The sequence below is a fragment of the Zootoca vivipara genome, chromosome 16, assembly GCF_963506605.1.
Source record: "Zootoca vivipara chromosome 16, rZooViv1.1, whole genome shotgun sequence".
In the NCBI taxonomy this organism is placed as follows: Eukaryota; Metazoa; Chordata; class Lepidosauria; order Squamata; family Lacertidae; genus Zootoca; species Zootoca vivipara.
The window spans coordinates 30195094-30207371 of record NC_083291.1 but is presented as its reverse complement, the minus strand read 5'-3'; the positions used below and the strand labels follow the sequence as shown (position 1 = coordinate 30207371).

At 43.8% G+C, this 12278-nt stretch overlaps 1 protein-coding gene across 13 annotated transcripts in view; it reads left to right on the top strand.

Moving 5' to 3' along the window:
* Nucleotides 1-12278, top strand: part of POSTN (periostin) — a 53991-nt gene that overhangs the window by 33691 nt on the left and 8022 nt on the right. For 3 of the 13 annotated variants that reach the window (XM_060269187.1, XM_060269185.1, XM_060269184.1), the window contains exons 14-21: nt 222-324; nt 1076-1143; nt 2521-2566; nt 4322-4396; nt 6377-6421; nt 8070-8165; nt 8849-8938; nt 11586-11666. In XM_060269187.1, coding sequence (XP_060125170.1) covers nt 222-324; nt 1076-1143; nt 2521-2566; nt 4322-4396; nt 6377-6421; nt 8070-8165; nt 8849-8938; nt 11586-11666 — 604 coding nt within the window. The remainder of the gene's footprint in view (nt 1-221; nt 325-1075; nt 1144-2520; nt 2567-4321; nt 4397-6376; nt 6422-8069; nt 8166-8848; nt 8939-11585; nt 11667-12278) is intronic. The other 10 variants (XM_060269190.1, XM_060269188.1, XM_060269186.1 and 7 more) reach the window with 4 other exon arrangements.

Here is a 12278-nt window from a genome sequence, read left to right as displayed (position 1 = left end):
TACCTGGCCAATCCCCCCGGCAACGCCTCCCCGAGCTGGATTGTACAGGTAACTGTGTGGGCGGAGACCACCAGTTTCCAGCCCGGGAAGGCAGCGCCGGCCTCCGAACTTCCAGGGCTGCCTCGGGGATCCCAGGGGGCTGCGTTCGACCGCGCAAAATGCGCCTCCCCTTTTATGTGGGGAACAGTCAAAGTTGTTTACCTTTATTATTTAATCCTTAGGTGAATGACACTCTTCTGGTGAATGATTTAAAAGCAAAGGAATCTGACCTTATGGCAACCAATGGTGTGATTCATGTCATTGACAAGCTCCTGTATCCCGCAGGTGGGTTGTGGATTATTGTAATGTATTCACTCGTGTTCCTTGGACCATTCATGCACTGTTTTCCAATCAAAAGGGAAGCAGGTTTTCCGTAGCGTCTGACCTTTTGGTAGGTTGGTTCAGTCATCCTCACAAATCTCACCTGGTGGTAGATGAATGAATATTATACTCGTCTCCTATCTCTGAGTGGTGCCCCAGAAAAGCTTTGCTGTCACCTATGTTATGGTATTTTTAGCACATGAAGAGCTTTCCTATTTCCCAGGCTTTTTATTCTTAAATATTTTAGCAGTTTTCACACTATTGTACTGATATAATTCTCCGCTGCTAATTATATTTTATTTCTTGTTTAGAGCTGGTTTTCTTTTGCTTTCGGGTTCTGTTTCATGTTGCATTTTATGGCTTTAATTTTTACTTAAAAATTACCCAGAGATGGTAATTTAGACGGTATAGAGACGGTATATAGACATCGAAAAGAAATAAATGAAGCATTTAGCTCTCTGGGACAGAAGTACTTGAAAAACGCAATATTTATGTTTATAATTACTCTGAGGAAATGCGGTGCATTTGAAAACTTTACAATCCCTTTCTCCCGTTTTCCAATTCAAGTTATTCATATGTAGGGCAAAGCCGAAACATTTTGCTGACTTTCCATTTTGAATAAACCAAAGTATTGCTTAGATTTTCTCCCTGTGTTAAAGTTATCTTTATCCCACCATACTTTTTTTTATCTTTTTCTTTATCAACAAAAATGCAGATGTACCTGTTGGAAATGATCAGCTCCTCACAATTCTGAAAAAATTGATTAAGTACATCCAGATCAAGGTATGTTCCATAGATTGTGTTTTGTGATACACATAGAGCCAAATCTGAATCACACTGGTGGGTTTATTTCGTTTGCACTGAGCTTTGGGAAAGAGGAGGAGAAATATTGCTTTCCGGCGGGTTAGTGTTGTATATTGGCGGCCGCCAGGCACGTGACAATGCAAATCACCCTTCTCGTCACCGCACGTCGCGGCACACCAGCCAGCGTCTGCCGCGGAACAGCGGTTGAGAAACGCTGGGTTAAACCACTGAGCCTAGGGCTAGCTGATCAGAAGGTCGGTGGTTCGAATCCCTGCAACGGGGTGAGCTCCCGTTGCTCGGTCCCAGCTCCTGCCCACCTAGCAGTTCGAAAGCACGTCAAAGTGCAAGTAGATAAATAGGTACCGCTCCGGCGGGGAGGTAAACGGCGTTTCCGAGCGCTGCTCTGGTTCGCCAGAAGCGGCTTTGTCATGCTGGCCACATGACCCGGAAGCTGTACGCTGGCTCCCTCGGCCAATAAAGCGAGATGAGCGCTGCAACCCCAGAGTTGTCCGCGACTGGACCTAACGGTTTAGGGGTCCCTTTACCTTTACTAAGCATCAATCCACTTAGATGGCCACAACCCTGACAGTGAGGTGGAAAGAGGGCTTTGCTATGTAGCCGCATGCACCATGTGCAGCAACACCGCACATGCGCCCTATGTAGCAACGGTGTGCATACGTCGTACATAGTGGCGCCACGCATGCGCAGTCAATGGTTTGCCCCGGCCCGGATGTTGGTTAGCTTTTGTTCACCCCTGGTTTCACCTCCTCTACTCCACCTTATTGACTGCTGTTGCAAGAAAATGCACAATGTGGTAAGGATGTAAGAAAAGCCCTACTGGATCAGGCCAGTGGCACCCTGAGCCAGCACCCTGCTCTCAGGGGACAACCAGATGTCTGTGGGAAGCCTTTGAGCAGGACCCGAGCACAACTCCTCTCTCCCAACTTGTGATTCCCTGCAGCAGCAGCTGCTGTTCAAAGGGATAGTGCCCCCAGCTGTGGATGTAGAAAACATCAGGATGTAGGTTCAGTTTTGATGACGACTTCAGGCTACAGGCTGAGTTTTACTAGATGTTTACTAGGAGGGGAGTTTTGGCAACCCTGTGGTTTTTTGGGGGAACATTAAGTTCTTGGCCAAAAATGGGATTATTGTTATTTTTAATCGGAGTCCTAGATTAACTTCCAAGGATCTCTGCTCCTCTGTGTTGCATGCTTTGGATGACCTTCTCGCCATGTGAACATGAGCCCATGTGCTGCTGGTGTGATGGTCATTTCTTCCTTGTAAAATGTGAAGTATTGTTTTCCACTTCCCTTTAGGTACCACTAGATTTGACTCATCTTTCTTTCCCCCCCACAGTATGTCCGTGGCAGCACATTCAAAGAGATTCCACTGACATTTTACAGTAAGTATTTTTAAAGGTGACATGAACAGTCGCAAATGTTTGATGGGATGGAGGGATTTGAACGTCCATTTTGGATAACTAGAGCTGTCAAATAGTGGTCAGGGAATTGGGGGGGGGGCAATACTGCATGTGTGGCACAGAGAGGACACTAAAACAAATGTCCATAAAACTCATTCATTAACAGATGATCACCCCTTTTGAAGCCTGGATTTTCCATTCAGTTCATAGTGAAGATAACTCTCTGTTCATGAATGTCCATTTAATGGATGTTCACGACTTGAAAAAGAGTTGTTGTTGTTGTTGCTGCTGCTGCTGTGAGATGCAAACCAGAGATTTCAGCTGAAGGAATGTTGCTATGGGTGCTCCTTCAGCAAAATCGTTTCCTAAAAGGTGCAACTGGGCTTTTAATATGGAAAAGCAAAGGCAGTCAGATTACATGGGACTTGGAAGTACTGAAATTTCGGCAGGATTATGCCGTGCATTTGTATCACCCAAATATATAGATATTGTGCTGGTGAAAGAAGCACAAATAATTCTGGAAAATATAGCTTAGATTATTGCTTTCAGTCTAAAAAGGACACACACAGAGAGAGAGAGAGAGAGAGAGAGAGAGAGAGAGAGAGAGAGAGAGAGAGAGAGAGAGAGAGAGGACGCTCGCTGCGTCTGCGCACGTGCAGGTTGCGATTCGACGTTTCTGCGCATGCGCAAAGCACGGTTTACTACTTCTGCACATGCACGAGCGCCAAAACCTGCAAGTAACCAGTTCTGGTACTTCTGGGTTTGGTGCAGTGTGCAACCCAAAAACATGCAACCTGAAGCGTCTGTAACCTGAGGTATGACTGTATATGTACAGAGTTGTCTTACGGTCAGAAAGGAGGTAGAAGAAGAAGAGTTTGGATTTGATATCCCGCTTTATCACTACCCAAAGGAGTCTCAAAGTGGCTAACATTCTCCTTTCCCTTCCTCCCCCACAACAAACACTCTGTGAGGTGAGTGGGGCTGAGAGACTTCAGAGAAGTGTGACTAGCCCAAGGTCACTCAGCAGCTGCATGTGGAGGAGCAGGGACTCGAACCCGGTTCCCCAGTTTACGAGTCTACCGCTCTTAACCACTACACCACACTGGTAGCTGATAGCAAAGAGCTTCATTGGTAAAGCATCACAGAATCTCAGAATTTTAGAGTTGGAAGGGAACATGGGGCTCATCTAGTCCAACCCCCTGCAATGCAGAAAAATTTTGTCCAATGTGGGGCTCGGACCCACAACCCTGAGATCAAGAGTCTCATGTTCTAACAACTGAGCTATCACTTTTTTTAAATTAAAAAAAGGACTTTGGTGGTCACAGGTTTACTAATGCCGTCAGTTGTCTTGTTAACAGGAGTACCATTGTATATGTGTCAGGAACTCTCTTCACAGATTCTTTTTCAGAGTTCATTCACAGGGAACTTCCACAAGTACAGGAAGCTTCCTGCTTCAGAAATTCACCCTCCCAAGCATGGAGGGTGATCAGAACAGTGGCAGGGAACAGAAATAGCATTCTTGTCCCCCTCCCCTCACCACATCTCCAAAGAAGATTGTTTTAGTTCACAGGAACAAAAAGCATGCACAGTCTGCAGCTCTCAAGGGTACTGCGTTCCTCTTTTGGTGATCTCCCATAAAACTCATTCAATTCCAGTAGGTTCCCCAATACCATTAAAAAGGGCACTGTAGGGTAGCTGTTTCTAACTCCACCAGTTTTTGCTCTCTTTTACTTTCAGCCACCCGAATTATTAAAGTTGTTGACCCCGAGATTAAAGTAATTGAGAGCAGCTTTGAGCCCAGCATCCGAAAAGGTAAAAGTGGTTGGTTGGATGGAGTAATATGAATAATAGCAGATATAGCCAAATAAAACTCAGAGGAGCACCTCAAAAACTTTGAGTTTGTTGAAAGGATAAAAGCCCATGTGTTGAAATTGTGAGGTAAAAGCAAGAGATGCCACCAAAATTTAACCTAATGAAAAATTAGGGAAATCAAAATCAGAAAGAGGCCAATTAAAACAGATTTAGAAGCACGTCCATTGCCCATTTGCAAACAATCTGTTTTGATTTTGAGGTGAAGGCAACAACCACTAAGCTTCCTTTACCTGATGGTATCTATTGGAGAACTTCCTGCTACTCCTTTTGCGAGTGAATCGCGTGGATTTTAAAAATTTGTCAGTACAAATAACAAATGATTATGACAATGGATTATTGCACATCCAAAGCCGCAATTCTCCACTTCGAATTTTTACCTTAGAAAAACATTGGGGGGGAAATGTTTTAAATGCTCTAACCTTGAATTCAATGTTTGACTTTACAGACTGCCGATGAAAGAACGCAGGGAAAACTTAATAAGATCAGGGTTACTTAGGCAACCAAGTCCATGCTCATTTTGTGTTCTAAAAGGGGAATATAGAGTGGGCTTAATAATACGTTGCCGCAAGCATAGACTGGGTCATACAGAGGTATAACTTAACCGAAAATGCATGTTCTTTATTATCGTTCTACTTTAAGTTCTTCAATGATTGCGTTTGTGGCTTGAAAGAGTAAGTCTGCTTCATCACACGGTCGCATCCAGTATTTAAAGCACTCTGATACCACTTTAACAGCCATGGCTTTTCTCCACGAATGCTGGAAACTGTAGGTAGTTAAGGGGGCTGAGAACTGTTAGGAGACCCCTCAAAGATCTACGGTTGTTACAACCCTTACATGCAGATCCCAGGATTCTAGAAGGAAGCCAAAAGCAGTGACTCACATTGAGATATTCCAAAGGCAATGACTAACGTTCAGTAATGCCAGGCTTATAGGTTAGAAAAGCTGCTCCCCGAGTGGAGATTAAATAAGCAGAGAAAATAGTGAGTGCTAATCACGCCCTCTGTGCAGCCAACTTGTCCCTGGCTGCCAGACTCGTCATCCTACCGCTGGCTTCGCCCCAGGGTATGATTTGTGTCGGGCAGCCTCCTCAACGCTGCTCACAATCCCACCTCTGATGACTCAAGAACAGTCCCCTTTAGAAGCCAATTCCAGCTTGTCTTTATATGCCAACAATTGCAACATTGGCAGCCACAAAAGAACACAGAAGCATTCTTCGCAGGGCCTCCCAAATGTGTAGAGAGAGACCAGAAGATACTTGGGCCGGGAAATGTTTCAGGAAGCCATATTCCAATCATTCATTCAAAAGAAAAGACTCGGGGCTTGTCCACACCAGTGCCGAATGTGTACGTGCTGCTGTTCGCCTTCCCGTTTGATTTGTGTGGTGTTCTCCTCATCCAACTGGCAACCCGAAGAGGGAAAGTAAATCCAATACGAAATGGCTGTGAACACACTGTGTGAGCAGGTTCTGGTGGTGTTTCTGGTGTGCCATGTTTTTACTCAACTTTACTTCTATTTTGTTTCTGACAGCCGAAAGGAAAGGCTGCAGTTAAAGCGGAACAACACTGGTTTCAGCTGTTGCTCTGCTCTGGCTCTGTATTTCAACACGTATTTTAGACACAATGTGTGGAAACACAGACGAGATTTTACAAGTAGCACGAATCAACAAATAAGCCAACGGTAGATACAATTCAAGCCAAGCCGGGCACTTTTAAGCATCACTGAATTCGCTGGAAAAGTTGAGCATGTGTTTAACTCAACAGGTCCTGGTACTTAAATGTGATTAGATTATGCCGTTAGCTTTTTATCGGAGTTGGTCATATGTTTTCTTATGTTTAGATTATGAAGCCTAGTATGACGTAAAAGCGTTTTAAAAACTGCAACCATCTGATTCTCTTGAAATATTTCTTATCATTATCACAGAAATAAAAGTAGTTGGTGGAACCACACTTCGAAAAGAGATTGAAGGTAACGTATCATGAAAGTGGGCAACTCATAGACTTTCCATAATATCCAGCTATGAAGCAAAGCATCAAGCCCCCCCCCCCCAAAAAAAAATATTTGTAGGGTAGAAAAATCACACCGCCAGGGAGCCAAGGACCAAGCAAAGCCTCCAAGAGCAATTTGGAAAACAGAATCTTTGTACTTCATTAGCAGAGGCACAAAAGCAGCAGATGGAAATCAGAAATGTCAAAACCTTGAACCCGCCTGCACAGCTATTGTGAACAGATATATCCCATGTTCCACATATTCCTATTTTTGTCCCTGCTCCTGCCAACCTAGCAGTTCAAAAGCACATCAGAGTGCAAGTAGATAAATAGGTACTGCTCCAGCGGGAAGGTAAACAGCGTTTTCATGCAGTGCTCTAGTTTGCCAGAAGCGGCTTAGTCATGCTGGCCGCATGATCCAGAAGCTGTACGCTGGCTCCCTCGGCCAGTAAAGCGAGATGAGCGCCGCAACCCCAGAGTCGTCCACGACTGGACCTAATGGTCAGGGGCCCCTTTACCTTTGCTTACTTAATTCATGACACATTGGATTACACAGTTGCATTTAATGTATATCAATTCACACCAGGATCAAACGCTCTACATATTTTGGGACGCAGGTGGCACTGTGGTCTAAACCACTGAGCCTCTTGGCCTTGCGGATCAGAAGGTTGGAAGTTCGAATCCCCGCAATGGGGTGAGCTCCTGTTGCTCTGCCCCAGCTCCTGCCAACCTAGCAGTTCGAAAGCATGCCAGTGCAAGTAGATAAATAGCTACCGCTGCGGTGGGAAGGTAAACGGCCTTTCCATGCGCTCTGGTTTCCATCACAGTGTTCTGTTGCACCAGAAGTGGTTTAGTCATGCTGGTCACATGACCCAGAAAGCTGTCTGTGGACAAGCACCGGCTCCCTCGGCCTGAAAGCGAGATGAGTGCCACAACCCCATAGTCGCCTTTGACTGGACTTAAGTGTCCAGGGGTCCTTTACCTTTTTTACCTTTACATATTCATGCCCTGGAATCCCAACCCAGTCTACAACAGTGGCCTCATATGTACCAGTCATGGATTTCCCTAAAGAAATCTAGACAGTTAAAGGTGTAGGCGGTTAACTGTAGAAACTGTACATAGTTAAGGGCGTTGAGAGTTATTAGGAAACTTCTCACAGAGTTCCCTGGAAAGAGGGAAATTATAACTGTGAGCCGAATAGGGGTCTCCCTACAACCCTTAGCACCCTTAACAAACTACAGTTCCCAGTATTCTTTAGGGGAAGCCATGACTGTTAAAGTGATATAAGCAGTGAGTTTTTTTCTTTAAAAAAAGTTTAGGGGTACTCTCATTTTCCTACTCATATTGAAAAACTGCCCCTCAATGAGGCCAAACTTAGATTCACAAAATGTTTAGGGGTATGCGTCCCCCTGTGTCCCCCCAGAAAAAAAACGCACTGGATATAAGAGTCCTTTCAGCATATGGTGCATCACTCTGAAGAATTACATCCTAGTCCCAATAGCTTTACGATTGGCTCCGACACAAACGATAAGGAGTTATTTTTGTCAGAGGCAATTTCATTCAGCATTGTTCGCTTTGTATGTCATATTTATAACACATCTTCCCGTTTTGAAATAATACTTTTTCAGGGCCCACTATTACAAGGCTCACCAAAGTGATTGAAGGGGACCCAGAATTTAAGCTGGTCAGGGAAGGCGAGACAGTCACTAAAGTTATTCATGGAGGTGAATATGTCTCATGGACTGCACATTACTAACCGGAATGGTTTCGAAGAGGCAGTTCCCAGTTCTCTTAAACTGCTGGGTTTGTTCTTAGCATGTGTTATAATGATGTATTGCAACTATACGGTTTTATTATTAAACCCTTTGCCTCTCTTTCCCTTCTTCTTGGAATGTAGCCTCTCTCTTCTTCTTTTTTCCATTTTGTGCGCTGAATTTTTGCTGCCTCTTTCTCTTTTTTCACACCTGCCCTCTGAATTGTACCCATGAGATGAAATATGGAAAAACTATTTTGCCAGCTCCTCTGATTCCTTTGAATTCTAACATAAGTAGCATGTTTCTGAGAATCGTGACAGAGCCTTGAGAAACTTGATGTTTTGTCATCCTAGCTGTGAACAAAAAAATGAAAACTACCTGCCAGTCTACCCAAAGGCTCAACTAAATATTTTTTTAAAAAAATAATACATTATGTTCATAGCTTGAGATGGTGAATATTTGACACGGGCATGCTTGGGAATGTAAATGGCTTTCTTTGCACTCTTCTGCAAGGCCCTGAGGGAGAACTTTGAATCTAACCATTTCTAACATTGACCCTCTTGCCCCAATGGCTGCTTAACCGAGACAGTGGGGAGACATCGAAAAAAATCCAGTGAATTGACCGTCTCTAACTTTTTAAAACATCTTTATAGAGCCTAAAATTAAAAAATACACGAAAATAATTGATGGTATTCCTGTGGAAGTGACTGAAAGAGAAGTGACCGAAGAAAGAATCATTCAAGGTAAAAAAACAAAACAAAAAACACACGTGTCCAAAATACACCCAGTTTTGAAAATGAAAGCTTTATCATGAAAAGAATATGCACAGTTTTAAAGATTTCCTGATGGAGTCCACTTCTTAATTCTGGGCCATTTGAGAACAAACCTTTTCATAGAATGGCCATATAATCTCAGTTCTTGAGAAAAGACCTTAAGGAGGCGGAAGAAACGGCCCTCAGTCAAGGAAATCCATTCCCACCTTAACATTCATTGCCATCTTCCATCATTGCCATCTCATGTTCCTCTTATTTGTTACCTGTTTGCTGCGTATATGTTTTTTGTTTGTTTGTTTGTATACACCACTTGATTGTAATAAAACCTTAAAGTAGCTCATTTTTTAAAAAAAAATACAGTTTTTTTAAAAAGATAGTTGAAAACTAATATTTAAAAACTTTCAAAAACTAATTAAAAACAACAATAAACTAAAAACAGATGCAAGCACATCCAACTTATATAACGTCTGGAGAGGCTTGCCTAAATAAAAATGTTTAAAGCAGGTATCAGAGAGTGTTCAGTGACAGTACTTGGCTAATACCAACCTTCAAGGAGTTCCAAAGTGTAGGCAGCGCTTCACTATTTGCAGAACAAGCATTACGTGGCACCTCTAACAGTGCCATTTCTGCAGAATGAAGAGGTCCAATGAGCATGTCTAGGATAACGCTATCCTGCAAGTAAATTGGTCCCAAGCTGTTAAGGAGCAGTGCTTTTTTTTCTAGGCAAAAAAGTGCTGGCACTCACCAACAAGCAGGGGGAGGGACCAGCATGCAGGGGGCGTGGCCTAACGCCAAGGTTGGGTGGCAAGGGTGGGTTAGCTGCTTGATGCTTCCTCACCCACCTACCCAACTACCAGGGCACTGCCGCCCTGGTGAGGAGGCCTGCCCTGCTCAGCTTTGGGAAGGAGGGCTCCAGGACCCTTTCTAGCCTCCTTCTCTAAGCTGGGCAAATGCTTCCCAGGCTTGGGGAAGGAGGCACAATGCTCTGATGGGGTCTGAGAGTCCACCCGCCACCTTCCCAAAGCTCGTCCGTGTTTAGGACTGGGAGCGGCTGCCGACACCATATAACACCGGTCCTAAAAGACCTGCATTGGCTCTCAGTACGTTTCCAAGCACAATTCAAAGTGTTGGTGCTGACCTTTAAAGCCCTAAACGGCCTCGGCCCAGTATACCTGAAGGAGCGTCTCCACCACCATCATTCTGCCCGGACACTGAGGTCCAGCTCCAAGGGCCTTCTGGCAGTTCCCTCACTGCGAGAAGCAAAGCTACAGGGAACCAGGCAGAGGGCCTTCTCGGTGGTGGCGCCCACCCTGCGGAATGCCCTTCCATCATATGTCAAAGAGATAAACAACTACCTGACATTTAAAAAACATCTGAAGGCAGCCCTGTTTAGGGAAGTTTTTAATGTGTGACATTTTAATGTATTTTAATCTTTGTTGGAAGCTGCCCAGAGTGGCTGGGGAAACCCAACCGGATGGGCAGGGTGCAAATAATTATTATTATTATTATTATTATTATTATTATTATTATTATTATTATTAGAAAGCAGGGCTCCAGGATCCTGTCAGAGCATCACACCTCCTTCCCTAAGCTGGGCAAACACTTCCCGGGTTTGGGGAAGGAGGTGTGATGCTCTGACAGGATCCTGGAGCCCCTCCTGCCTCCTTCACTCCCCAAAGGTCGCTGCACTGCGTACCTCCAGAAAAAAAGCACTGATAGTAACACTTTGGACTTGGCATGGTAGTAAGTCAACAAATCAGTACAGTTCTCTGAGCAGAGGTGTACTATGCTGACAGGACCTTACCCCTGGTGGCAGCCGCCTCATCCAGTACCAGATTTATGTATAAGCAAAACTAGGGCTCCACTCTCTTGGGGGCCCAAAAAAAAATTAAAGGAAAAAACTGGATGTACATTACCAAAATATAAGATAAGTTCAACCATTACTTTGATAAAATACATATTTTGTTATGTGCAAATGGCTTTTGATACCTATTAGGTCCATAAATTAGCATATATTCAACACAAAAAAACAGCAACAATTTGTTGTTGACAAAGGACATATAAACGGCCCCATTAACTTCAGTAGCTTAAGGCCTCATCAAATCTAAATCTGACCCTGGCCTCATCCATCCTACCATCCAGGCATCAGTTCAGGGCCTGCACGGGCTCTCCTGATCCAAATATTATAGAAAAATAGTGCTGAGTCTCTCTTTGCCCCCAAGCTCCCTCTGCATGGCACTCTCAAACCACATCACCAAATTCAGGAAAGCTGTGTGGAAAAATCAGCCTCTGAGAAGAATGTGGTTGTGTGTATCGGCCGGATAATGACAGCACTTCTTGCAACACATTTCGCTGCACTTTCAAAAGCCGCCCTTGCTCTCCTTGTTGTAAGCTACGTGTCTGTCAAACCGTCCACCAAACACGCCACCCTCCTGTAAGTTACGCTGGACGCACCTAAGCTTCTACTGAGATCTTATTCCACCATGACTTTTTTATTACTCTCTGAGATCATTACTTTGAACAGGAAGATATGGTTACCTACAGCACAACGATGAAAATTTGGGAGGGTTTCCCCCCCCCCCTTCACATGCACCTAACTGGGTCTTTTTCACTTCAGGTCCAGAACTGAAATACACCCGAATCACTACAGGAGGTGGGGCAGATACTGAGGAGGCTCTTAAGAAATTGCTGGAAGAAGGTTAGTATTCTTTGTCAAAGGGGAAGGATGGATTGTGATCTGGCACACTCAAGGGTTTATCTTCTAAGGATAATAATGCTCATTTTAGCGGCTCCTTAACATGAATAGCGCTTATAAAAGGCAGAGTCTGGAAAGGACTAGCTCTGAACATTTGGATCATGGGAATGATATGCACAAAATTAACAGGATTTCAGTTTCTAAATATGATTAACAGGATTTCAAATGTCTAAATAAATGAATTTTCGCGAATGTCTGAAAACTCAGATACACATCCATTTGATGTTGACAGTCACCTAAACCAGATTTTTCAGCATTCGTTTGCAAACGTCTGAAGCATTTAGAAATTAGCAAAATCCATCTGGAATTGGCAATATTCTAGTCTGCTATCTGGTTTCAATGGAAGGCGTATCCTTCTTAGCTGTAATCTGTCTTGAATTCAGTAAGTACTACATTGATATTTTAATTCTTGTTCAAGTGAAACAGCCAATATATATTATAGACCAGGAACACACATTTATTTATTTTAATGAAAACAACCAGATGTTTGGCATGCATGAGGCTTTTCACTGCAATAGATAATTGTGTAATTATAAAGTAAGCTCGTTAAATGTG